The sequence below is a fragment of the Megalobrama amblycephala genome, linkage group LG18 (genome assembly GCF_018812025.1).
Source record: "Megalobrama amblycephala isolate DHTTF-2021 linkage group LG18, ASM1881202v1, whole genome shotgun sequence".
NCBI classification, from domain to species: Eukaryota; Metazoa; Chordata; class Actinopteri; order Cypriniformes; family Xenocyprididae; genus Megalobrama; species Megalobrama amblycephala.
This window is the reverse complement of record NC_063061.1, coordinates 33,785,438-33,812,780: the sequence shown is the minus strand read 5'-3', so window position 1 is coordinate 33,812,780 and position 27,343 is coordinate 33,785,438. Positions and strand designations below refer to the sequence as shown.

General features: G+C 36.4%; 3 protein-coding genes across 5 annotated transcripts; 1 reads left to right on the top strand and 2 right to left on the bottom strand.

Annotated features, from left to right (window-relative positions):
• Positions 1-142: 142 nt before the first annotated feature.
• On the top strand, positions 143-7,553 carry cacfd1 (calcium channel flower domain containing 1). 3 transcript variants are annotated; one of them, XM_048166721.1, is made up of 6 exons: positions 143-287; positions 582-816; positions 5,746-5,818; positions 5,905-6,030; positions 7,042-7,149; positions 7,250-7,553. In XM_048166721.1, exons 2-6 carry the CDS (start codon positions 708-710, stop codon positions 7,338-7,340), a joined length of 507 nt encoding a protein of 168 aa, XP_048022678.1. In that variant the 5' UTR covers positions 143-287; positions 582-707; the 3' UTR covers positions 7,341-7,553. The 3 variants fall into 3 exon arrangements, with proteins under 3 accessions (XP_048022678.1, XP_048022676.1, XP_048022677.1); XM_048166719.1 differs by having other exon boundaries at positions 180-378; XM_048166720.1 differs by having other exon boundaries at positions 180-395.
• Positions 7,554-12,820: 5,267 nt separating this feature from the next.
• Positions 12,821-19,566, bottom strand: rexo4 (REX4 homolog, 3'-5' exonuclease). Its single transcript, XM_048166943.1, has 8 exons — positions 19,007-19,566; positions 18,606-18,910; positions 17,230-17,382; positions 16,949-17,142; positions 15,630-15,718; positions 13,768-13,842; positions 13,615-13,689; positions 12,821-13,326 (listed from the first exon to the last, which is right to left on the bottom strand). The coding sequence occupies exons 1-8, from the start codon at positions 19,220-19,222 to the stop codon at positions 13,189-13,191; spliced, it is 1,245 nt and encodes a 414-aa protein (XP_048022900.1). The 5' UTR covers positions 19,223-19,566; the 3' UTR covers positions 12,821-13,188.
• Positions 19,567-20,413: 847 nt separating this feature from the next.
• LOC125253367 (nuclear factor 7, brain-like) lies at positions 20,414-26,766 on the bottom strand. The gene is made up of 6 exons (XM_048167310.1): positions 26,045-26,766; positions 23,191-23,286; positions 22,871-23,101; positions 21,509-21,531; positions 21,321-21,439; positions 20,414-21,242 (listed from the first exon to the last, which is right to left on the bottom strand). The coding sequence occupies exons 1-6, from the start codon at positions 26,417-26,419 to the stop codon at positions 20,689-20,691; spliced, it is 1,398 nt and encodes a 465-aa protein (XP_048023267.1). The 5' UTR covers positions 26,420-26,766; the 3' UTR covers positions 20,414-20,688.
• Between the last annotated feature and the right edge of the window lie 577 nt (positions 26,767-27,343).

Sequence of the window (27,343 nt, the reverse complement as noted above, 5' to 3'; positions counted from 1 at the left end):
TATTGTGTTACCACTGACACGCTCCAACTCGTAAAAATCGGGGCTTTAAGAAAATCCCGAGCTTCCCACTGGTATCTTTCCGACTTGACTTGAACGCACCATGTGCTTCACACTAGCTGTTCATAACGTCCCGCTGACTGACTGCGCAAATTCTGTTGCGGTTGATGTTCCTGAAGCGCATATCATGTGCAGTGACGCATTATTGGCTCCACCCACAATGCAACGAAGACAAGGGAACCTCCAGACAAGAGGACCAAAAGCTCTACTATAAAATTGGCATTACACCGGTGATTATTTCATTCTGAGGACACCGATTCAGCGAAACTTTTTAACTCGAGATTTTTTAAAGTAGACGGAATTCGACAGCGATTTTTAGAGGTTTGGATTATATCTTGGTGTGTTTGTGCCTTCAGCCTCTATAACACCATAGCAGGACTAGATAAATAACGCCGCATCAGCGTCCTTTCAGCAGTATTTTTTATCCAGAACAAATTTAAACCCGAAACTTTTCAGTGATATTATTGGCTGCCGATTGTTTGATAACTTTATTACGCAATTTGTTTGTTTGGCTGACATTACAGTCAGCTATATTTCCAGCCATTCTCCTCGTCGGGGAAAAAGCGACGCCCTCAGGCCGCCGGCGGTACTGCAGGTGCCGGTGAGTTGTAAGTGAGACACTGGGAGTCTGAATAATTTAACGGTGGAAAATGAGCTCAGAGGAAGCGGCAGCTCCGACCAAAACCAGCACAGATGAGGATGGCATGTCCTGGTGGTACCGCTGGATCTGCAAACTGGCTGGTGTTCTGGGTGGCATATGTAAGTATCACACGTGATTGTGTCCATATGGATGTTTAATGCAGAATAACTTGAGTCTTTCTGCACACACTGGCTCCTGATAGACAGGTGTATCCATTTGTGATGGTATTTGAAACCTTTTCAACATGGATACTGTCTTACACCCAACACAATCACGTCCTGTGCTGAACTTATGGTGGTTTCACATCCTTGATTATGGCATATCAAAGTAAAAAAATTAGTGCCAGTCACTGTGAACATCATATTTTTTTTTAGTGCTGTCAAATCGATTAATCGCAAGATACACAATTAATTTCATCTAACATAAAAGTTTGCAAAAAAATAAATAAATATATATATATATATATATATATATATATATATATATCTCACAGACACACAATTTAATGTGTATTTCAAAATAAAAATTTATATATATATATATATATATATATATATATATAATGTGTGTGTGTGTGTGTGTGTGTGTGTGTGCGCGCGCACAACTTTTATGTTAGATGCGATTAATCAAAAATGATTTGAAAGCACTTTTTTTATTTTGATATACACATTATTTTGATACACACAAACACACATACATACATATTTTAACAAACTTTTATGTTAGATGCGATTATTGTGCATAAGCTGTGGTGGATTGTACAAGGCCTTTTTGTGGACATTGTCATGGTAACAACACAGGTGTCATAGCAACTGCAACTTTCTCTTCTCTTGCTCTTTTCTTTCTTATCCTTTTGTTCTGTCAGGTTTTGTTAGGGATTACTATGTGTTACGAACCAATATCTCTCTATGTAGTGCATTGAGTCTTTTAGTGGCCACTGACCCCCAAATATGATTATCCTTGTGCAAGAGACCCCCATCCTAACATTTAACAGTCATTTATATTGGTAAACCCTATTTATGGGGACAAAATGGAAATGTATTTTGGTCCCCATGAGGAAAACGCTTAAATGAGTTTTCTGTGAGGGTTGTGTTTAGGGGATAAAATATACAGTTTGTACAGAATAAACATCGTGTCTATGCCTCATAAGACAAGGAAACTCAGTGTGTGTGTGTGTGTGTGATCAGTCGGCTTCAATAGTTCTCTCTTTTTCTCTACATATGCTGAGGCACAGATGACAGAAACAGCTGTTCATCATTCAAACCCAACAAAAGCTTGTTTCTTCCAGCCAAGCAGCTGCTCTGCACCAAACGTCTGTCCTTCCTCTGTGTTTTTGAACACGTTCTGTTTCTGAACAAAGTATAACAGGTTCCTGAAGCAGCCATTAAACAAATGTGCATGTTCCTTTCTTTATTTACTTGCTACAACCCTATTTTGAGGAAAATATTTATATAATATTTATTTATGTATTTATGTTTTTTTGTATTATATGGGTGTGCGATACTGACATAAATTGGTATCTCAAAATGTTTGGGATTTTTTTTGGTAACGATAATTAAACGATATTTTGCTGATTGTGTTTTTGTGCTGCTGCCTTGGCTGGTTTATGTGGAAGCTTGTTTCTGCCATGAAATAAAAAAAGGTAACTGCGACTTTTTATTTCACAATTCTGACTCTTTTTTTTTTTTCTCAGAATTGCAATAAAAAGTCAGAATTGCATGATTATTATTTATAATTGTGAGATATAAAGCAGTATTGCCTGATATAAAGTCAGAATTGCGAGTTATAGTCAGAGTTGCGAGATATAAAGTCAGAGTTGCGAGATATAAAGTCAGAGTTGCGAGATATAAACTCAGAATTGCGAGATATAAAGTCAGAGTTGTGAGATATAAAGTCAGAGTTGTGAGATATAAAGTTATAAAGTCAGGATTGCGAGATATAATGTCAGAATTGCGAGATATAAAGTTATAAAGTCAGAATTGCGAGTTATAGTCAGAGTTGCGAGATATAAACTCAGAATTGCGAGTTATAAACTCAGAATTGCGAGTTATAAACTCAGAATTGCGAGATATAAAGTCAGAGTTGCGAGATATAAAGTTATAAAGTCAGAATTGCAAGTTATAGTCAGAGTTGCGAGTTATAAACTCAGGATTGCGAGATATAAACTCAGAGTTGCGAGTTATAAACAGAATTGCGAGATATAAAGTCAGAGTTGCGAGATATAAAGTTATAAAGTCAGAATTGCAAGTTATAGTCAGAGTTGCGAGTTATAAACTCAGGATTGCGAGATATAAAGTCAGAGTTGCGAGATATAAAGTCAGAGTTGCGAGATATAAAGTCAGAGTTGTGAGATATAAAGTCAGAGTTGTGAGATATAAAGTCAGAGTTGTGAGATATAAAGTTATAAAGTCAGGATGGCGAGATATAAAGTCAGAGTTGCGAGATATAAAGTTATAAAGTCAGAATTGCAAGTTATAGTCAGAGTTGCGAGTTATAAACTCAGGATTGCGAGTTATAAAGTCAGACTTGCGAGATATAAACTCAGAATTGCGAGATATAAAGTCAGAGTTGCGAGATATAAAGTTATAAAGTCAGAATTGCAAGTTATAGTCAGAGTTGCGAGATATAAAGTCAGAGTTGCGAGTTATAAACTCAGGATTGCGAGATATAAAGTCAGAATTGCGAGATATAAAGTCAGAGTTGTGAGATATAAAGTTATAAAGTCAGGATTGCGAGATATAAAGTTATAAAGTCAGACTTGCGAGATATAAAGTCAGAGTTGTGAGATATAAAGTTATAAAGTCAGGATTGCGAGATATAAAGTCAGAATTGCGAGATATAAAGTTATAAAGTCAGACTTGCGAGATATAAACTCAGAATTGAGAGATATAAAGTCAGAGTTGCGAGATATAAAGTTATAAAGTCAGAATTGCAAGTTATAGTCAGAGTTGCGAGATATAAAGTCAGAGTTGCGAGTTATAAACTCAGGATTGCGAGATATAAAGTCAGAGTTGTGAGATATAAAGTCAGAGTTGTGAGATATAAAGTTATAAAGTCAGGATGGCGAGATATAAAGTCAGAGTTGCGAGATATAAAGTTATAAAGTCAGAATTGCAAGTTATAGTCAGAGTTGCGAGTTATAAACTCAGGATTGCGAGTTATAAAGTCAGAGTTGCGAGATATAAAGTTATAAAGTCAGAATTGCAAGTTATAGTCAGAGTTGCGAGATATAAAGTCAGAGTTGCGAGTTATAAACTCAGGATTGCGAGATATAAAGTCAGAATTGCGAGATATAAAGTCAGAGTTGTGAGATATAAAGTTATAAAGTCAGGATTGCGAGATATAAAGTCAGAATTGCGAGATATAAAGTTATAAAGTCAGACTTGCGAGATATAAACTCAGAATTGCGAGATATAAAGTCAGAGTTGTGAGATATAAAGTTATAAAGTCAGGATTGCGAGATATAAAGTCAGAATTGCGAGATATAAAGTTATAAAGTCAGACTTGCGAGATATAAACTCAGAATTGCGAGATATAAAGTCAGAGTTGCGAGATATAAAGTTATAAAGTCAGAATTGCAAGTTATAGTCAGAGTTGCGAGATATAATGTCAGAGTTGCGAGTTATAAACTCAGGATTGCGAGATATAAAGTCAGAGTTGTGAGATATAAAGTCAGAGTTGTGAGATATAAAGTTATAAAGTCAGGATGGCGAGATATAAAGTCAGAGTTGCGAGATATAAAGTTATAAAGTCAGAATTGCAAGTTATAGTCAGAGTTGCGAGTTATAAACTCAGGATTGCGAGTTGTAAAGTCAGAGTTGCGAGATATAATCTCGCAATTACGAGAAAAAAGTCAGAATTGTGCCTATATCTTGCAATTTTGACTTAATAACACGCAATTCTAACGTTATATCACGCAGTCCTGACTTTATAACTCACAATTGCAAGTTTAAATCTCGCAGTTCTGAGAAAAAAAAGTTAGAATTGTGAGATAAAAAGTCACAATTACCTTTTTTATTTTTTATTTAGTGGCGGAAACAAGCTTCTATAGGTTTAGGTCTGGATAAAAAAAAAACTAAAACCGCCAGTAGGTGGCTGCAAGTCCCTGTTTTAATGTGATTCATTGAATCATGCAAACAGTTTGTTCAAAAAGGCTGATTCATTTAGAAATGAAGCAAATTACTGTCTTTATGAATGGGTCATTGAATCATAGACTCAAATGATATATATATATATATATATATATATATATATATATATATATATATATATATATATATATATATATATATATATATATATATATATAATTAAGTAATATCACACAAGCAAGAGCACCGTTTTCACCGAATATCAACACAAGAGCTCGATCACAAATGTGATATTGATTTATATATACACCAGTTCAACAAGCAAGAAGTTAATATTCAGTTACATTTTAGACACATTATTGTCTGTTTTTTTCTGTTTCGCCAAATAGTTCCAATCAAAGATGGAGCTGAACTGTTGTGCGTATCAGAGCAACACTGTAGTTTTTTAGCAAATCATTTTATCACACAGTGAATGCTTTTAGACTCAAGATGTGTTTTTGTTTGCAAAGTGGGTGATATACTTGATAATGTCAGCTCGCATATCGTTAATAAAACAATTACGATATTATCGTACACGATAAATAGCACACACCCCTAATGTATTAGATTTAATATTTTAACTTAATATTTCAATAATTTTGCAACATATTTGCATATAGTTCTCTGTTAATGGTTAATTGTCACATGGCATGCAGGTAAACAAATATATTTCATCTTTTTAGTAAGCGTTTTGATTTTATTTTAAAATGATTTATTTTAAACTTTATGATTTAATTATCAGTATGGGAAACCCTGGGCTAAGGCAATTACTTAACATCAAATTGACCAGTTAGCAACTATCATAACAGTTATTAGAAAAAAAAAAAAACATTTTAAGTTTTTACCAATGATAACAATTTTGATTTGTTTACATGACGTACAAACAATTTGACTTTTTCTTCTCTTTTTTTTTTCTAGCATGTGCAACGATGGGTGTTTGGAATTGTGTGACTGTGAATCCGTTAAACATCGCGGCTGGAGTTTGGATGGTGTAAGAACTTGCATTTTAGTTCCCAGTGTTCACTGAGTCATGTAGAGAAGCTGATCAGAAGATGAAACATCTCTGTTTTCCTTCAGGTTGACGGCGTGTGTGTTGTTCCTGTGCGAGGTGCCGTTCTGTTGTCAGTTCGTTGAGTTTGCAAATGTAGTTGCGGCGCGTGCCGACCGCCTGAAGCCCTGGCAGAAAGCCCTGTTTTACTGCGGGTGAGTGCAACTCTACAGCTGTTAACTTCATTGGCCAGTAAACGTTACTGTGGAACTAATAAATATTTACTACGAAACAAATGGTCTTCCTCCAGGGGGAACGTGACAACTCCAAAAGCGGAATTGTCCACTGAGCTGTTTTTTTTTTTTTTTTTTTTTTTGTCTTATAGGAGATATTTTGTACTCTAACAAATGTAACTGTCTAAATCAATTCACTGAAAGAACTGGTTTCTGGTGTGCAAATGTAAAAGCACCCCAATGAAGCATGTAAAATGGTGAAATAAATTCATCTTTAATTAATGATTAGTAAATATTTAAGATTAAAATTTATACAACTTTTACAGCGTTATTATTAATCTACATTAATATTAATTTCTGCTTATAGCTTACTGCTACATTAGAAGTTGCATAAACTAACGTTAGTTAATGTATTATAAACAAACATGAATTTAATATGAACTATAGTGTACACTACCAATTTTATGTTTTTGAAAGAAGTCTCTTCTGCTCACCAAGTCTGCATTTATTTGATAAGAAATACAGTAAAAACAGTAATATTGTGAAAAAGTATTAAAATTTTAAATAACTATTTTCTATTTAAATATATGTTAAAATGTAATTTATTCCTGTGATCAAAGCTGAATTTTCAGCATCATTATTCCAGTCTTCAGTGTCACATGATCCTTCAGAAATCATTCTAATATGCTGATTTGTTGCTCAAGAAACATTTATGATTATTATCAATGTTTAAAACAGTTGTGCTGCTTTTTTTTTTTTTTTTTTTTTTTTAAGGATTCTTTGATGAATAGAAAGTTCAAAAGAACAACATTTATTTGAAATATCTTTTATAACATTATAAATGTCTTTACTGTCAATTTTGATCAATTTAATGCATCCTTGCTGAATAAAAGTATCAAGTGCAATTTAAAAAAAAAAGAAATAACCTTTAAACTTTTAAATGGCATTGTATTTACAATCAGAAGTAATGTTGATGTCACTTCCTTCCCTCAGGATGGCGCTGTTTCCCGTCTTTCTGAAGTTTTCCATAACAACTCTGTTTGGTAATGCCATTGCTTTTGCTACCGGAGTGCTGTACGGACTCGCCTCGCTTGGGAAGAAGTGAGTGCATTGTTGCATTTGCTTGCACAGAGTAACTTTTCATAATACATTTTGAATTTGAATTTAACATTTAACATGAAAAACATTTGAATTTTTTCAGAGGTGACGCGGTGAGTTACGCTCGATTGCAGCACCAAAAACAGGGCGACGAAGAGAAACTGACAGGAACGACAGATGGTTCTGTGCCGTGAATCTCTTCTCTCCACCCCCTTCACCACCTCATTGCGTCCTTTCCCTCTTGTTTTCCCTTAAAAATAAGATGCATTACCTGACTGAGGTGTTTCACGGTTTGTTGGGATGTATTTAAGCTAACCTTTGATGACTGACAGACGAGTCAATCAGTGGAAATCAGTTCTATGGTTTGTTTGTGTAGGATTTATTTAATAAAATGGGTTTTAAGTGAATATTTTCATTTGCGCTCTCATGCACAGTTATTATTTAAATGCATTTAATTTAATTTTTTTTCTCGCTTTATAAAAACTGACATGTGTTCATTTACATTTCATTTTACCAAGCCCAGAGCTGAATGAATGCATTATCTTCAGCTACCGTCTCTTTCTTCGTCTCTCGTATCAAACCACCTCAAAACCAGCGCAGGGAAATGGAATTTTAGCCATTCCCCCCTCCTAGAATTCTTTGTTCTGTAGATGAGAAAAAGGGATAAGGGCCGGTTCGCACAGAATGCGTTTTTACATTCCATTGTGCAACTTTTCCATCGTTTTTCTACATAAACGTGCTAGATGGACGTTTTTGACCATTGCGTTCGCGTCTTTTGCAGCGTTTTGCGCATGACGCGGCGTCAATTTGTTTTCATGGGGGGGCACAGATTTTTATAATCCGAGAAATAGACTTTCACTAAAACAATAACATCCCATATTATTATTATTAAAATAGACCAAGTTCTATATTAACACCAAAAAATGAACACAAAAGGTTTCAATTCCTCCGACAACACAATGATAAAAACAATACCAAATAGTAGTGATGGGAGAAACGAAGCTTTGAAAAGTCAATTAACCCTTCGCAAAGACCCACCCTCCTTAGTTACTGTTGCTTTGTCCGACAAGCCATGGCGCCGTCACGCCACACACAGTGAAAAATACATTGCGGAGCAGAGAGGACACTGACAACATGTCGACAGATGATATTAAACAAAGTCCCAGCTTTCAAATTGTGTAATCTTTTAAGAACTTCGAACAATAAAAACCGTTTTGTGGCTCTTTAATATGTCGTGACAGATTGCTGTAGCGCCTCGGCTCAAGAGGCTCGTGAACCGATCATCTCTTCCTACTAGTTCATTTATAGCATCAAATAAACATGAATGAACATCAGAAGGAATGTTGTTTCAAACGCAGAAAAACGTCAGTACACACCATTTTTCAAGTTCAAGTCCACCTACGGTAATCTGCTAACTCCTGACTGCTTTAGTCGGACAAAATTGCGGGTTCGGTGTTATGATTGGTTAGATCGCTTGTCAATCAAACTCCCGGTGAAGGGTCAATTGAACCAACTGCTTCGCAAAATGATTCACTGTTTCGAAGCGTTCGAAACACCACACGCTAGTGACGCCTGCTGGTCAAAACAGTGTAAATGCAACAAAAACTCACGCCAAACATGCATAAAAACAGCTTTTACAAACCTATTGCAAATGTTTTCTAGAAAGTATGTAATTAACTAATCATCTAATACCATTAAATATTAAGTGTCTGTATACAATTTTTAGGGCTTGTTTTGTTTATTCTATGGATGGGTCAGCTAAACGGAGACTATTAACTACTATTATTCCTTTTAAATTATACAAATACCTCATTAAAACGTCTACAAATGTGTAAAACTCTTCAGAGATCAGGTAATAGACACTTTTAGACACTTAATCCTCAGGTAATAGACAGACACTTGTTCAATGATTCGCAGCTGGGGGGGCGATTTCAGTGAAACTGCATGATTCATAGGTTCACAGAGATCGCCCCCAGTGAAATTTCGAAACAATTATGATGTAACGAAGCCTCATTTACTGAAATCACGTGACTTTGGCAGTTTGAAACGCTCCGAACCACTGATTTGAAACAAAAGATTCGTAAAGGTTTCAAAGCTTCACGAAGCAGTGTTTCGAAAGCACCCATCACTACCAGATAGCATTAAAATATTGATGTGTAACAAAGACTTTGAGTGTATACTCACCATCTCCGAGTGATAGTCATTTATAAATATTTATGATTATGTTTCAAGTTCCGTTTTGTAATAATGCGTTAAATATGAATTTTCTGATCATAGGCAAAGGGTGAACCAACTCCAGGGAAAGTCTAAAACACATTTTAATAAGTAACTTGAAACTATTTGCGAAATCTGTCACAGCACAACCTACATATCCAAACACTGCTGATAAATTTTGTTAATAAAGCGTCTACGTTTACAAACCACTGTTCATTTGAACAAATTACATACTGTACGCAGGATTTGGCATCTCAGAAAGCGCGCAAAGAGCGCTTCCTTTATAATTCATCTTAGTTCATCTCGATCTCAAGCAGTTCTGTTACAATAAATGAAGCCGACTGCTCAAAACACCAATGCTAACACCTCTGATTGGTCATTGCGTTCAAGAAATCAACAGATATGTTTGTGATTGGCTACAATGCTCAATGCTGCAAAAACACGTTGTAAAGAGATGCTTCATTATGAAATACGAATTGCCAAATCCACAGAAATAAGGTTTTTGCTTTCAATTGTAAATTTGCTGAATGACCATCCGATTAGGGGGGTACGTTGTGTCATCTGGGGGGGTGCTGTCCCCCAATGGCAAACATCCTGATAAACAACGTCACTGTCCTCAAGTTATGTTCAACTTTTAACTGTAAAAAACGCGTTCTGTGTGAATGGCCCCTAATCCTTTAAAAGAGTGAACAAACTTGTATTTTAACGCGTAAGCTTGGTAAAAAAAAAAAAAAGCGTTTCAGCGATTACAGGTGTGTTTACGGCCACTGCAGGGATAAAAACTAGTATGTTTGTGTGTTTTGTATGCCTCTGCTAACTGGCCTTTACCTAGAATCCTTTGCTGCAGCATGTTTGGTGTTCATAAGAAATAGTGGAATGTAATTTTGCTACGCGCACTGCTCACTTTCTTTATTTCGTATTTGGTGAAAGAGTGTCTTGATCAAGTGGTTTCTGATTGTTTCCTTTAGAAGCTTGTATGAGATGCATTTAAAGTGGTTTACGTTCTTAACCTTCCTCTAAAGCCATCTGTCTGTTGCTGCACTGAAGAAGGGCTTCTTTTCCAGAATATGAAACGATTCAGTTTGTTAATGCTGTGATGATGTGGTGTTTGTTCGTTTCTGCATCTGTCTGAGCCAGTCTCAACACTGACCACTGGTATGAAAGCCAAAGTTACAAACGACAAGTCAAAAGAACTATAATTTGGAGGTCAAGGGTCATTCTGTCCTGTTCTTATCTTAGTGTTCACTCTGTTACTTATGGAAACTTGTTTCCACCAGGGAGTTATATATATTAAAAAGGTAATTGCGACAATTCTTTTTTTTTTTTTCTTGCAATTGCAAGTTTATATCTCACAATTCTGATTATTTCCTCAGAAATCTGTCAAGCATGTCTTGAATATGTATCACCCACAAAACATTTTTTACAATATTTTTTTTCATGACAATTAAAGGTAAACTGTCTATGTAACCTTTGGCCCTCTAGTGGTTAAAAAACAAAACTGCATGCATTTTGAAGAAGAACTTTGTTTTTGATGTTCTTCGGCTCTGTGTGACTGTGGATGAATATGATCCATCACAATAGATAATGCTTTACAATTAAGATTTCCCGGGAAGTCTTAAACACACCATTATTTATCACTAACTTTGGGTACAATCCCTCCACTAGCTGTAGTCCCATTTGTAGAGGAGTTTATAACAAGTCACTATGATATTGAAAGCAATTGTCCTCAAGATGCAAGTCTAGTCTTGACATCTCCATAACTAAAAGCTTCTGTGTGACCTGACAAACACAACACTACTGACTGAAAGAAGGGAAGATATTTTGAAACACCAAACTTGTTCCGCACAACCTAAACTTGAATTTGTAATTAGATGTTAAGCGGTGATTTTGTCCCGTATGTGTATTTGTGTTGGATCAGTGACATGTAACTGATTGACTTTGCAATGTGTACAAAAAGGTCTGAGATTGAGACTTTTTCTCTCTGTTTTTCTTCGTGAGTTAAATAAAGAAATCTCTCTTTGACCTCATCGCTTGTTTCTGTGTAAGAGTTTCTAACTTTTGAGATCTAAAGTGTGATTTACATATTACGATGTACACAAAAAAAACCCTGGAATAATTAAGATTTTGTAATGTTTTTGAAAGTATCTTATGCTCAACAAGGCTGCATTTATTTGATGAAAAAGGGTGTGCTGATTTACTGCTCATCTTATCAATGTTGAAATGTTGAGATGCTTAATATCAAAGATATAGAAAGACTGCCATTTTCAATTATAGATGTAGAAAGACTGTTCACTGCTATTGGTTATGAATGGACTAGTTGCAAGTAGCCGCCATGTTGGGTTTTCGATCAGCGAGTGTACGCATATACACTTCCGGTTTCGCTTTATGCCGGTGCAGAGTGCCGGAGAAAGCCGAAAATGTACCTTAAAACAAAGTCCCTTTAAGACAAGTCATTTCACTCGGCGGCCATCTTTGAAACGCCTCTCGGGCATCCTGGGCATCATGCAGCTCCTATCTCTTTGAATGGGGAAACATCAGATTCTCCAAAACTGTTCGCCAACCTTACAATTAAATTTCATATTTGAAATCACCAATGAAATCTAACAACAACCAACTCATACATTTAGTTTCTAAACGCTCGAATCATGACAAAAAAGCTGTATTTTTTCAGGCTGGATCAAGCTAATGCGCATGCGCAGACCTAAATGCGCGTCTCTTCGGAGGCGCTGAAGTGACGCGATGACTTTACCAGTCGGCGATTGGCTCTTGGATTTAGAAGGCGGGACTTATTCCGCCATATTGCGCGTTACACTTTCTCCCATTCAAGACAATACGAGTGACACGTCTTGTGTTATTCTATAGTCTTTGCTTAAAATACAACTAAGATATATGTTACAATCACATGAGCCAATGGCATTTACATTCATGGATGCATGGGTTAGATTAACAAACTCATGGTGCATATGCATATACAATAACAATAATGCCTCTATATACAACTATGATTAGAGTTGTCTGCATAAAATGCCCTGTAATAAATTTATTTCCATAAATACTATTTCTCAATTCTGCGCATATATTTTCACTTCATTTTGCTCCATCAATATGATCACTATAAATTTTATGATTTCTTTGCATCAATTATCTTTTTAGATAAAAACAAGGGCTGTGAAAATATTGCCATTAATTAACATTTTTAACTGTAACACAGACAGTTTAATATAGGTAAGTTTTTTTTTTTTTACCTATAGTAAAATAGGTTTTTTGCTGCTTAGACGAGACAGATAATGATGCATGTAACAGATGCTCTTTACTCGTCTCGATATAAATAAATGCAGTAATTAACAGAAACGCACAGGGGAAATACAAACACTGAAAATTATGTGTTTAAATTACATTGGCTACTAAATAATACAGTTAGCTACAATAATATTACCAAATAAAGTGACTTAAGCATACATTGAATCCATATCATATTCCCATGTTTATTTATCAACACAACACATCCAGTGGCGGGTCTTTAATAGGAGAAAACTGACATTTTATATAGGATACTAAATTACTTGGTATAAAAAGGGCTTGATAGTACAGTCAACACTTATAACCTGACAATCTGAACAGTTTGATTGTCTCGTTCCTCAAAGGAGAAGCTCAGACTTGGTATCAAGAGACAGTCAATTAAACAGTTAATCACTACATAACTGAAGAGACTGTGTTAGTCCAGAACAATCCATGTCACTATAGTAGTTCGCTGCACAGACTGATGTGCAGTTTCAGTCTGTTGTGTTTTGCGACGAATGTGAAGAGTTTTTATTGGCTGATCTGAGTTCATTTGCTCTGGTTTTTAGGAGCTTTGGGTATTCGTGGACTCTTCTGATATTTACCCGCCCGCGCGGCTTTAAGCTCCGCCTCCCACTCCTTCTTCACCATAGTGTACAACCTCATGGTGGCCTGAGCGTCCTGAACCTGTGACACACAACAGAGTTCAGCCAACAGGACACATACAGCAGCATTCAATCTACATTGAGTCCAGCTGTATCTTAATATTAAAGAATACTTGGTAATAATTATAAGGGGTTTTTGAAACCAACAGCAAATAAACTTGGGGAATTTTGGCTTACATTAACTGATAAAAAGTTTGAGGTAAGTAATATTTTTTTAAAAGAAATTAATATGTTTATTCATCTAGGATGCATAAAAATCAAGTCATGTAATTTGAAATAATGGAGAACAGCATTTTCATTGGAGACTTACGGATGAGTGTTCACCCTTCTGGACATCAACACTGAGAATCTCTTTGGATAACACCCGCAATGCAGGACGTACGGACTGAGGAAATATTAAAAATTAACATCAATTAAAGTCAATAATTGCACTTAACATAGTATATATATTTAAGATTCATACCTTTACTCTCTTCTTAAATGGTTTGTATTTCTGTGTGTCTCTGATCATTTTCTTGGGATGACATAAAAATAAAATCTACAAACAAGACAAAGAAGATTCAAATAAATCTTACATTGGTTAAAGGAACAACTCATCCGAAAATATCATTATTTACTCACGCTTGTGCTGTTTCAAACCAATATGCCGTTATACAGTGGGTACGGAAAGTATTCAGACCCCCTTAAATTTTTCACTCTTTGTTATATTGCAGCCATTTGCTAAAATCATTAAGTTAATTTTTTTCCTCATTAATGTACACACAGCACCCCATATTGACAGAAAAACACAGAATTGTTGACATTTTTGCAGATTTATTAAAAAAGAAAAACTGAAATATCACATGGTCTTAAGTATTCAGACCCTTTGCTCAGTATTTAGTAGAAGCACCCTTTTGATCTAATACAGCCATGAGTCTTTTTGGGAAAGATGCAACAAGTTTTTCACACCTGGAATTTGGGGATCCTCTGCCATTCCTCCTTGCAGATCCTCTCCAGTTCTGTCAGGTTGGATGGTAAACGTTGGTGGACAGCCATTTTTAGGTCTCTCCAGAGATGCTCAATTGGGTTTAAGTCAGGGCTCTGGCTGGGCCATTCAAGAACAGTCACAGAGTTGTTGTGAAGCCACTCCTTCGTTACTTTAACTGTGTGCTTAGGGTCATTGTCTTGTTGGAAGGTAAACCTTCGGCCCAGTCTGAGGTCCTGAGCACTCTGGAGAAGGTTTTCGTCCAAGATATATCCCTGTACTTGGCCGCATTCATCTTTCCCTCGATTGCAACCAGTCGTCCTGTCCCTGCAGCTGAAAAACACCCCCACAGCATGATGCTGCCACCACCATGCTTCACTGTTGGGACTGTATTGGACAGGTGATGAGCAGTGCCTTGTTTTTCTCCACACATACCGCTTAGAATTAAGGCCAAAAAGTTCTATCTTGGTCTCATCAGACCAGAGAATCTTATTTCTCACCATCTTGGCAAACTCCATGCGGGCTTTCATGTGTCTTGCACTGAGGAGAGACTTCCGTCGGGCCACTCTGCCATAAAGTCCCGACTGGTGGAGGGCTGCAGTGATGGTTGACTGCATCTCTGGAGCTCAGCCACAGTGATCTTTGGGTTCTTCTTTACCTCTCTCACCAAGGCTCTTCTCCCCCGATAGCTCAGTTTGGCCGGACGGCCAGCTCTAGGAAGGGTTCTGGTCGTCCCAAACATCTTCCATTTAAGGTTTATGGAGGCCACTGTGCTCTTAGGAACCTTAAGTGCAGCAGAATTTTTTTTGTAACCTTGGCCAGATCTGTGCCTTGCCACAATTCTGTCTCTGAGCTCTTCAGGCAGTTCATTTGACCTCATGATTCTCATTTGCTCTGACATGCACTGTGAGCTGTAAGGTCTTATATAGACAGGTGTGTGGCTTTCCTAATCAAGTCCAATCAGTATAATCAAACACAGCTGGACTCAAATGAAGGTGTAGAACCATCTCCAGGATGATCAGAAGAAATGGACAGCACCTGAGTTAAATATATGAGTATCACAGCAAAGGGTCTGAATACTTACGACCATGTGATATTTCAGTTTTTCTTTTTTAATAAATCTGGAAAATGTCAACAATTCTGTGTTTTTCTGTCAGTATGGGGTGCTGTGTGTACTTAATGTACTTAAATGATTTTAGCAAATGGCTGCAATATAACAAAGAGTGAAAAATTTAAGGGGGTCTGAATACTTTCCGTACCCACTGTATATGACTGACATTGTCAGCATGTCAAAAATTTCAGCAAAAGCATACAGGAATGCTATGAGCATGACAGCAGTCTTTCTGTTGCGAGTCCTGTACCTTTAAGTCATTGTGAATGGCGTGTCCCACTAAAATTCTTCCTTCCAGAATCTGAGCCACTTCCTTCTGGACTTTCTTGAAGTCCTCACCTGTCAATCACATAAAGAATGGTCAAAACACAGTAAATTATCCCAAACATACTGAAGCCTTATTTTGTGGACGAAGGTATCTGTCTATATCACAAAATGCATCATACGTTGAAATATTTTGGCACATTCCAGTTCGTAGTCATATTAATGCACAAAGATACTTATTACATTCACAAAATGCATTAAATAAAGACTAGCGGATTCATGATTTACTATCGGTTTCATGATTTACTAACGGTTTAATATTGAATGCCGAATTCAGAAATCATCTTGCAGGCAATAACCTGGTGACCTGCCTTATTTAATGGATGAAAGAGTTGGTCTGGATCACGAAATGCGTTCAATGTTCAAGATACATTCAGAATTTTGTGATGTAAACTCAGAATTCTGAGGGTGAAAAAAAATGTAAAATGCGAGATTTAAACTTGGAATTGCGAGAAACACAGTTGGAAATGCATCATGAGAAAAAAAATATGAATTGTGAAATATAAATTCAGAATTGTCCGATTTTTACACAAAATTGAGATATAGGCTAAACTGCAAGAAATACCACCAGAATTGTTATAAACTTGCAACTCTGAGGAAAAAAACTGAGAATTGAGTGATTTAAATTTAAATGGCAAGAAATGGAACCAGAACTGCTTTATAAACTCACAATTCTGAGAAAAAGTCAAAATTGCAAAATGTTTACTCGGAATTCTGAATTTATATATCGAAATTTGAAGATACAGTCAAAACTGTTATAAACTTGCAATTCTGAGAAAAGTCAGAATTGTGTGATTTTAACACCAAATTCCAAGACATAAATTCAGAATTGCAAGATTTAAATTCAAAATGGCAAGAAATAGTACCAGAAATGTTAAACACACGCATTTCTGAGAAAAAAAAAAAGGTCAGAATTGTGCGATTTTAAAACAAAACTGCGATTTATAAATTCAGAATTGCGAGATACAGTCAGAACTGTTATAAACTCTCAATTCTGAGAAAAAAGTCAGAATTGTGCGATTTAATTCAAAATGGCACAAAATAGCACCAGAACTGTTAACTCGAAATTATATAAACTCAAAAGTCAAAATTGCTAGATATAAATTCATAATTTCGAGAAATACTTTTTTAAGTTTCTTAATCCATTCTTATTCCATACAAACAGTTATTTAACCAAATACACTGTATTTTTCAAATGCAATTGAGAAAATCCATGCAGTTATTACTGTGAGGAGGGGTCCTGACCTTTTTCGATGTCCGCTGGCCTGATGCCGCTCACGGCCGTCCGGTAGTCCGTAACCTTCTCCGTGGGTTTGACGTATTTATCATAGATGCATTTCCCAAAGTGGTTGACGATCGAAACTCGCGCTAGAATGCTCTCCTCCCCATCCAATCCGACCCCCACCATCTCACAGTCCATGGCAACGGCACGGGTCAATCTGAAAGCACCATGACAACAACAGCGATTAGTTTACATCACTTCCTGACACCAATAATTACACAGACAGCTTCAGGTGTTTACTCACCCCTCAAACCCATGCTCTTTCACGAGCGCTTTGTCCGTGACTTCTGTATTGCACTTCAGAATTCCGTTCCGCTTTCGTACGATGTTTGCGGCCTCGGCCCCCACAGCAGACTCAATGTCATCAGGGTCCACGTCATCAAACCAGATATCAGGCCTAAGAAGAAATGGAGTTAAAAGAGGACAGTCATATGAAATGAAGCAGCATTAACCCCTTTTTGAGCACAAACATGAAAATGCACTGAACTTAAAGGTGCAATGTGTAAATTTTAGGAGGATCTATTGACAGAAATGCAATATAATATACATAACTATGTTTTCAGCGGTGTATAAAGACCTTACGTCATGAGCCATTATGTTTTTATTACCTTAGAATAAGTCATTTCTATCTACATAAATACATTAAATCGCCATTTTGTGCCCGGCATGTTTCTACAGTAGCCCTAAACGGACAAACTGCTCTACAGACCGCATTTGCTTGACTGGCTACTCTCTGCTGTCTCAGACAACAACATACGTGTCCTGTGTTGGCCACCGTAGCTTCTCTATATTCGCAACCTCACCGCTAGATGCTGCTAAAATTTACACTGTACCTTTAAATGGTTGTAAATAGCTGTTTCCACCCAAAGTAGCAAATTTAACTGAAGTGCAAATTGGAATATCGCATAAAACATTTGCGAATAAAGCAGTGTTTCCATCCAGTGAGTCACCGAGAACAAAATCGTCACTTTCTGATAAACTGGAGCTAAATATCACTAAAAAAGAGGAAGTTGCTGCAGTAGGAGAAGCCAATGTATATCATAATTTTTCTATAAAGTTATAGAAGTTATCAAAGTTTAAGTTTACTGTCAAGCAAATGTACTGCACTAAACATCTATATTTTACACAATATATATATTTTACAAAACAATTTGGACTCTAAAATTGTTAGAAAATCAAAGTCACATTTTAAATTTGATATTGCAAAAATTGAGGTTCCTATTGGATTTTCTTTAGGTGCTCTACCAAAAATAGCCATGTTCCACTGAATTTTTTCAATGTCACAAAATTATTAAACATCTGTCACAATATTAACATCATAAAAAAGTGGCTGAAAACAGAATCCTCGAGTCTCAGACCTTTCCAACGGTGTGTTTTGTCAAGATTAGAAAAAGATTTGATTAAAACATTGTGCATATTATGTAAAATATGAAACATGACACCATCCACTAGGGGGAGGAGCCTGCTAAAAAGATTTAAAGTACCATGATAACGCAGTCCAATTTCGCTGAATGAATTTTGAGTGTTTAAGCTTTCGAATGATACCTAATTCATAATGATTGCTAAAATATGTGACAAAACAAAAAAAGTCCCACTACCAGTTATAAAATGCACACATACTCTGCAGGTTTCTTTTCCACCTCCTCGACCTTCTTCTTTTTGTTCACTGGTTTCTCTTTTTCATCCTTTCTTTTTCTCTTCTCTGCTTTGAACTGTTTGTGTCCAGTTGGATCTTTTCTATTCTGTCGGTCTCCATCTTTCTCAGAAGCTGGTTTGACAGTCTCCGAGGGTTTTTTGAAGAGTTTATCCGGTTTACAAGAGTCTTTGGAAACTGACGGTGTCTTCTGAAGCTGCTTTCCTTTATCCTTTGAATCTTTCATCCGTTTTGTCCCTTCATCATTCTTTTGAGGATTTGCAGTGAGCGTCTACACACATACATGGTAAAAATAAGATGCTTTTCTCACTCAGAATTGCTTGTGCATATTCAATATAATTTTACCATGGTAAACAATTCCTCTTACCTGCAGTAAGTTCTTCCAGTTGCAGGAATACTCCTGAGCTTCTTTGGGGGGCTTAATGATTGGCTTTACAGTTTCTGGTTTTGTTTTCTGCGTTACAGTTGGTTTCGTGTGGTAGAAGAACGACTTTCTGTCAGGTTTCTTCTTCTTCTTAGTATGCTTTGATTGGCCATTAGTCTGAGCACTTTCAGCATGTTTATTCTGCTTAACTTTAGACATCTTTAGGTTTAGTTTTATCTATGTAGCCTGAGTAATTAAACACTAAGCTGTTGTTCCGCTTTTCTGTTATTATTACATTGAACACGGAATTACTGGCATTAATTAATTTCACCAGCTGTTTACATGTTATTTCGTAGCTTTCTATCGTTAATGCAAATCTATGACATGCATGTTAGCGCGGACAATAGTAAATATATATATACATATATATCGCTATTTGAGAATATATTATCTTAAAAGCATTCAACGCAAATATAACTAAAAAAAAATCCACAACTATACCATGAGACAACCATGCTGATGGAACTTTCTGTCGTCTGTGTCACAACAATACGATCCGTGCAGGAACTGTAAGGGAATAAACGTTCCGCTCTGTATTCTGATTAAAAAAACAGTGTAAAAATAAATAAATACTAATAAATATTAAATAATTTGATTAAAATGATTGAAAATAAATAACAAACAAATAATAGGCTACATCTAACAAAAAAGTAATGTACCGTAAAAAAAAAAAACTAAATATTTTCCAAATAATATTTCGCACATATTTATAATATTATTTTTTTCACAGTATAATCTGAGTGTTTAAAGATGAAAATTTTAGTGCCATCTAAAAGATCGAAAACCCCTGTTTTGGTCAGCGATGTTACGTTCAGTTTTGTCTGTTATTAAAAAAATTAATTCAGAAAATTAGATTTTAAAACAATTCTTCAAAGATTAAAATGTTTCAAGCTCTGAATTAAAAGTTAATTTGATGTTTTTGAGGGAATAAGCAAAAGGCCAGAGATATAGTTTTGCAGAATTGATGCGTTATTTATTATTATAAACAAAATATTTGAATTAATCTTTTATTTATTATGATAAGCAGAAAAACTATTTTCTTCTTCGAATTCTTAAAAAAAAATCTTTATTATGTAATTTTTAATGTAGGCTACATCACTTTAAAAAATGCTGGGTTAAAAACAACCCAAGTTGGGTTGAAAATGGGCAAACCCAGTGATTGGGCTGTTTTAACCCAGTGGTTGGGTTAAATGTTTGCCCAACCTGTTAGGTAGTTTTATTTAACTCAACTATTGTTTAAAAACTTTATGCTTAAAATGAACCCAAAGTATGTTGGAAATGAACATTTATTAATATATTTAATGAATAATAATTAAACAATAAACATGCTTATTAATAAATGTTCACCTTTTGATTATTATTATGACTTCTAGTAATTATGTGTCTGATTTTTAATTTCCAACCTATTTTGGGTTCGTTTTAAGCCAGCCATATAGTCATTTTTAAACAATAGTTGGGTTAAATAAAACTGCCCCAGCACGTTTGGCAATCATTTAACCCAAGCACTAGGTTTGTCCATTTTCAACCCAACTTGGGTTGTTTCTAACCCAGCATTTTTTTGAGTGACGATTTTCAGTTTTGTAGACTGTTTTACATGCTGGGTAATCTTGAATGAACATACAGGATCATATATAACTGTCACTGTGCTTGTCTGTTACAAATATTTTCACTGGCAGAATCTTCAGACCAGAAGTGAGACAAACACTAGAGAAGAACGGAAAGATTCTCTCCGTAAAGGTTGTTGTGAATGAGCACAGATGAGTGTCAGTTAGTGGATCAGAAAATGACACTTTTCCTCGATCCCAGTCCAGCAGAACTCTCACCCTCCGAAGCCTCTCTTTAACACTAAAGGGAGTGTAGGTTTGCTCTTGGTGATGTGAGAAATATTCTTTATTTTTGTACCACACACACCAGACATCTTTGTCAAAGAAAGTAAACCCCTTCCTTTGGTTTGCTTCTGTTGTTATTCCTAGAGTCCAGTGTATATTGTCCCCAACCTCCACATCCCAGCAGTGTGTCCCTGAGTTAAAGCCTTCAGAACCCAGGACACATGGATAGATGTCAAATCTCTCTGGATTAGCAGGAAATGCTCGAGTGTCCATGGTCCATGTCAGACTGGTCAGATCATCAGACAGGTGGAGTTCAGGATGTGCAGTGTTGGGGTCCAGATTCACAGGAGCTGGTGAGACAAAACAATCAAGATAGATGTATTACTTATACTTTGTGATTAACACCAGAAGATATTTGAAAGACTCACCATTTTGGACAATATCTCGCATCTTCAGCCAGACTCCAAATGCCAGGTTTCCCAAGTGATTTGCCACATTAATCAGAGCTCCAGAACTCATCTGTGGATTCGGATATGGGCTCTGGGCTCTGGAAGAACATTCTGCAATTTGTTTGGGTTCAAAAGCATAGAAGAGCAACAGGAGACAGAACACTTACCTTTCCATTGTGGCTTTAAAGTTCTGGAAAAGAGCGAAAATGTAATAATTATCACTACACTCAAGGATTGTTAAAGGTGCCCTAGAATGCTTTTTTCACAAGATGTAATATAAGTCTAAGGTGTCCCGTGAATGTGTCTGTGAAGTTTCAGCTCAAAATACCCCATAGATTTTTTTTAATTAATTTTTGTAACTGCCTATTTTGGGGCATCATTAAATATGCGCCGATTCAGGATGCTTCCCCTTTAAATCCCGTGCTCTCTCCGCCCCAAGCTCGCGACTCTATAATACATCGCATAAACAAAGTTCACACAGCTAATATAACCCTCAAAATGGATCTTTACATAGTGTTCGTCATGCATCGGATCATGTGAGTATAGTATTTATTTGGATGTTTAAATTTGATTCTGAATGAGTTTGATAGTGCTCCATGGCTAAAGCTAACATTACACACTGTTGGAGAGATTTATAAAGAATGAAGTTGTGTTTATGAATTATATAGACTGCAAGTGTTTAAAAATGAAAATAGCGACGGCTCTCTTGTCTCCGTGAATACAGTAAGAAACAATGGTAACTTTAACCACATTTAACAGTACATTAGCAACATGCTAACGAAACATTTAGAAAGACAATTTACAAATATCACTAAAAATATCATGTTATCATGAATCATGTCAGTTATTATTGCTCCATCTGCCATTTTTCGCTATTGTTCTTGCTTGCTTACCTAGTCTGATGATTCAGCTGTGCACAGATCCAGATGTTAATACTGGCTGCCCTTGTGTAATGCCTTGAACATGAGCTGGCATATGCAAATATTGGGGGCGTACATATTAATGATCCCGACTGTTAAGTAACAGTCGGTGTTATGTTGAGATTCACCTGTTCTTCAGAGGTCTTTTAAACAAATGAGATTTACATAAGAAGGAGGAAATAATGGAGTTTGAGACTCACTGTATGTCATTTCCATGTACTGAACTCTTGTTATTCAACTAAGCCGAGGTAAATTCAATTTTCAATTCTATGGCACCTTTAATCTAATTGGAGAAAAATATCTGTTAGCCGTAACCTTTAATATGTTTTGGCCTTTCATTTACTCAACGATGGCGTTTAGGGGGCCTTAAAATGCAAACTTTCGAAAACAAGATTCAAAGTGCAATGCAGCATCCAAAATTGAATACTTCCCTACTATACAGTATGTGAGAGTAGCATGTCTGAATACATAGTCTTCAAAAAACAGTAGGCGAAAAGTGCTCAGATGGTGTAATATCTAACCACAGGGGCCAGTGGTGACCAAAAAAAAAAACCTTTAAATGAATGTAAAATGAATCTGCTGATTACCACAAAAAAATCCAGTTCTCACATTTAGAAACAAGACATCCTTGGCTTTCATTTCTTCCTCAATGTCTTTGATTGTATCTGAAAGAGCTGATATCTGTTTGTTCATCTCCTCCAGGTTCTCCTTCATCATCTGAGTCTTCTGCTCCTCTTCATCCCTCAGTGCAGTGATTTTAGCCTCTTCTTCCTCAATGAGAAACTGATGGAGCTTCTTAAACTCCTCAATAATCTGATGCTTTGTGTGCTGAGCTTGAGTCTAAAATAAAGACAGACAGACAGAGGAATAAAATTCAGTTCAATTTTGTGTTGAATATGCTGAAGGTATAACTAACACTGCATCTTCACCTGGATGTGTTCAACCGCTTCCTCACACTCTCCTTTAACTTCCTCCATGTTTTTGAGCTTTTCTTGTAAGGACTTCAGTGCGATACAGAGTTCCTCCTAGAATTTAAAGGGGACCTATTATACCCCTTTCACAAGGTGTAATATAAGTCTCTGGAGTTCCCAGAATGTGTCTGTGAAGTTTCATCTCAAAATACTCCACAGATCATTTATTATAGCTTGACAAATTTGCCCCTATTTGGGTGTGAGCAAAAACACGCCGTTTTTGTGTGTGTCCCTTTAAATGCAAATGAGCTGCTGCTTTCCAGAAGAGGGCGGAGCTTTAACAGCTCGCGCTTCTTACTCAACAACAACAAAGCTGGAGAATCTCACGCAGCCAAAATGAGGATTGTCAGTAACGGTGTTCAGCCTTACATTGTTCAAACCGGAGTCGACACTGATGGAGAGACTCAGGAAGAAGTTACAACTTTTAGAATCAAACAGGACGTTTCAGAACTGTTAGTGGATAAATTTATGTACAAACCTGATTCCAAAATAGTTGGTACACTGTACAAATTGTGAATAAAAACAGAATGCAATGATGTGGAAGTTTCAAATTTCAATATTTCAATATATCAAATGTTTAAACTGAGAAAATTTATCATTTTAAGGGAAAAATAAGTTGATTTTCAATTTCATGGCATCAACACATCTCAAAAAAGTTGGGACAAGGCCATGTTTACCACTGTGTGGCATCCTCTCTTCTTTTTATAACAGTCTACAAAACGTCTGGGGACTGAGGAGACAAGTTGCTCAAGTTTAGGAATAGGAATGTTGTCCCATTCTTGTCTAACACAGGCTTCTAGTTGCTCAACTGTCTTAGGTCTTCTTTGTCGCATCTTCCTCTTTATGATGTGCCAAATGTTTTCTATGGGTGAAAGATCTGGACTGCAGGCCATTTCAGTACCCGGATCCTTCTTCTACGCAGCCATGATGTTGTAATTGATGCAGTATGTGGTCTGGCGTTGTCATGTTGGAAAATGCAAGGTCTTCCCTGAAAGAGATGACGTCTGGATGGGAGCATATGTTGTTCTAGAACTTGAATTTACCTTTCAGCATTGATGGTGCCTTTCCAGATGTGTAAGCTGCCCATGCCACACGCACTCATGCAACCCCATACCATCAGAGATGCAGGCTTCTGAACTGAGCGCTGATAACAACTTGGGTTGTCCTTGTCCTCTTTAGTCTGGATGACATGGCGTTCCCAGTTTTCCAACAAGAACTTCACATTTTGATTCATCTGACCACAGAACAGTTTTCCACTTTGCCACAGTCCATTTTAAATGAGCCTTGGCCCAGAGAAAACACCTGCGCTACTGGATCATGTTTAGATATGGCTTCTTTTTTGACCTATAGAGTTTTAGCCGGCAACGGCGAATGTCACGGTGGACTGTGTTCATGACAATGTTTTCTGGAAGTATTCCTGAGTCCATGTTGTGATTTCCATTACAGTAGCATTCCTGTATGTGATGCAGTGCCGTCTAAGGGCCCGAAGATCACGGGCATCCAGTATGGTTTTCCGGCCTTGACCCTTACGCACAGAGATTGTTCCAGATTCTCTGAAGCTTTGGATGATATTATGCACTGTAGATGATGATAACTTCAAACTCTTTGCAATTTTTCTCTGAGAAACTCCTTTCTGATATTGCTCCACTATTTTTCGCCGCAGCATTGGGGGAATTGGTGATCCTCTGTCCATCTTGACTTCTGAGAGACACTGCCACTCTGAGAGGCTCTTTTTATACCCAATCATGTTGCCCTAATAAGTTGCAAATTGGTCCTCCAGCTGTTCCTTATATGTACATTTACCTGTCCCAACTTTTTTGGAATGTGTAGCTCTCATGAAACCCAAAATGAGCCAATATTTGGCATGACATTTCAAAATGTCTCACATTCAACATTTGATATGTTATCTATATTCTATTATGAATAAAATATAAGTTTATGAGATTTGTAAATTATTGCATTCCTTTTTTATTCACAACTTTTTTGGCATCGGGTTTGTAGTTGCTGTGGAGTTGATTCAACTCATCGACTAGCATGTGCGTCATGTTAATCTTTTGTGCAAATCCAGTGTTGAATTGACCCTCGTTTGTGAAGCATCAGGTGTAAAATGACGGCATGACAACAACGCTCTACAACAACAACTCTTTCTCTTCTCTAAAGCAGTCCAACATGGCCTCACCCCCTTTGTTGCGTGTTCTTGGAGGGCGGGTTTATGTAAATTTAGGGTTTGTGATGTCACCAACCCGGGAAGAAGCTGTTTTTAGTCCCTAGCAGCCGTTTGTTGTAGTATTTAAAAGGTGAATTCTTTAAAAGGAAATATACCTTTGCATTGAACTTTGAGCATCGTAACTTTGCAGATGTTCTTTATGCTCAAACAGCAATTTTACACACTAACTAAAGTTAAAAAAGTGAAATAATATTCAAATGACCCCTTTAACAACTGCATGATATCCCTAGTCCAAAACATCCATGAACAAGTTTCCTGTGAGGATTTTTCTAACACAAAACACAATGACTGAAGCACTTCTTCCCTCCTTTTATAGCAACCATTCTGCTCTTATAATCCAATAAAATGACCTGACTAGTATTGGCCAATGAAGCTTTTTGAAATTATTTATAATTTCAATAATCTAGTATCAATGTGAATCAACACCACAACAAATGAAGCAACAAACTTAAAATTGATGTCCATTTTTGGCCAAGACTACAGATTTTTTTCAATCAATTTAATTTTTAATTTAGAATTGCTTTATAATTACTGTTTGTAAAGCAAAGCATTGTTCTGCATTTGAAACAAGATCCTTTTTCTTACCTTGTAAGAAGGAAGAACATCTTTGATTGGCTTGAACTGGTGGTGAGCATGTTTGTCTGAATCTCTGCACACTAAACACACTGACTGACTGTCCTCCAGACAGAAGAGTTTGAGTTTCTCACCATGCAAATTACAAACCTCCTCAACGTTCAAGAAAGACTCACACAGGTTTTTTAACACAAGATTACTAGGAGGATCAGTTTTCGAAGATCTTCTCCTGCAGACCGGACACTGTCGAGTTTTCTTTGATCTCCAGAACTTTTGAAGACACTCTTTACAGAAACTATGACTGCATGACAGAACAACAGGAAATTTGAAGATCTCAATGCACACAGGACAAGAAAGCTCTTCCACAGATAAAGACTCCATTTTCATTTTTTAATAACTCCAACTGTCTGTTCAGACATAAAAGCCTTAATTCCTCCTGTTTCCTTTTTTTTGTTTTTGCTCAGGTAGCCTACTCGATAGAGGAAGCAATGCGGGGGCAGAAAAATAAAGCCACTTCCTGATATGGTTTACAAGAGGGTGTTTCTGATGATCCTCTTTGCATACTCAAACATGAAAGTATTGTGTAAGAATATAGCATGCAAACACATCACACTCTAAAATAAACTGGCATTTAGCACTTAAACTAATGTGTAAGAATCATTTGCTACAAGAATATTATTAAATGACTGCTAGAGTTTATAAGAAAAGTCTTGTTCCCTCCAGGCATGTAATAAATTCTCCACAAGACCTGAGGCGACTAAGCCGGTTTAGCTGGCTAGCCAGGTAAGTTTCAGTTTAGTTTGAGCCAATCCTGGGTTTTAGGGGCAGGCTTTTAGTGGTGTTCATTGCCACAGTGTAAAAAATGAATGTGATTTTAACGATAAAATATTGTAAAAACGCTACAGAAAAAAATTGTAAATAGGTTAACAGTAAGTTCCCGTATTATATACAGGGAAAAACTGTAAAAGATCTAACCAGACATTTATGCAATTTTCACAGTAAAATGCTGTAAATTTTACAATTTTTAAAAGTAAAAAAGAGAAAATCAATGTATAATTTACAGTCAAAATCTGTAAACTGATTTTCCCACAATTCCCTGTGTGACACTCCACATTTAAAAGTATTTTGTTTAAATAATCATGTTTCTTAATAGTTTTAAGGGTTTTATGTTACATCTTCTTTTGTTTAATGAATGTTTATTGCATTATGTAAGTATTGTGGGTTACCATGAGGGTGTTTTGCGTTTGCGTGGATGACTATTGTGCACATTCTTTATATCAGTATATACTACAGCTTATGGAAAAGCTACTT

What these genes read in the sequence shown, in the direction of transcription:
- LOC125253367 (XM_048167310.1), bottom strand. Translation starts at nt 26,419, where the DNA reads ATGAAAATGGAGTCTTTATCTGTGGAAGAGCTTTCTTGTCCTGTGTGC. An exon ending in AAGCGGTTGAACACATCCAG is followed by an intron (nt 23,102 to 23,190) that starts GTGAAGATGCAG and finishes TCTTTATTTTAG; the next exon opens with ACTCAAGCTCAGCACACAAA. An exon ending in GCGAGATATTGTCCAAAATG is followed by an intron (nt 21,243 to 21,320) that starts GTGAGTCTTTCA and finishes TTGTCTCACCAG; the next exon opens with CTCCTGTGAATCTGGACCCC.
- cacfd1 (XM_048166721.1), top strand. Translation starts at nt 708, where the DNA reads ATGAGCTCAGAGGAAGCGGCAGCTCCGACCAAAACCAGCACAGATGAG. An exon ending in GCGGCTGGAGTTTGGATGGT is followed by an intron (nt 5,819 to 5,904) that starts GTAAGAACTTGC and finishes GTTTTCCTTCAG; the next exon opens with GTTGACGGCGTGTGTGTTGT. An exon ending in CTCGCCTCGCTTGGGAAGAA is followed by an intron (nt 7,150 to 7,249) that starts GTGAGTGCATTG and finishes GAATTTTTTCAG; the next exon opens with AGGTGACGCGGTGAGTTACG.
- rexo4 (XM_048166943.1), bottom strand. Translation starts at nt 19,222, where the DNA reads ATGTCTAAAGTTAAGCAGAATAAACATGCTGAAAGTGCTCAGACTAAT. An exon ending in GTGGAAAAGAAACCTGCAGA is followed by an intron (nt 17,383 to 18,605) that starts GTATGTGTGCAT and finishes ATTTCTTCTTAG; the next exon opens with GCCTGATATCTGGTTTGATG. An exon ending in CATTTAAGAAGAGAGTAAAG is followed by an intron (nt 13,690 to 13,767) that starts GTATGAATCTTA and finishes ATATTTCCTCAG; the next exon opens with TCCGTACGTCCTGCATTGCG.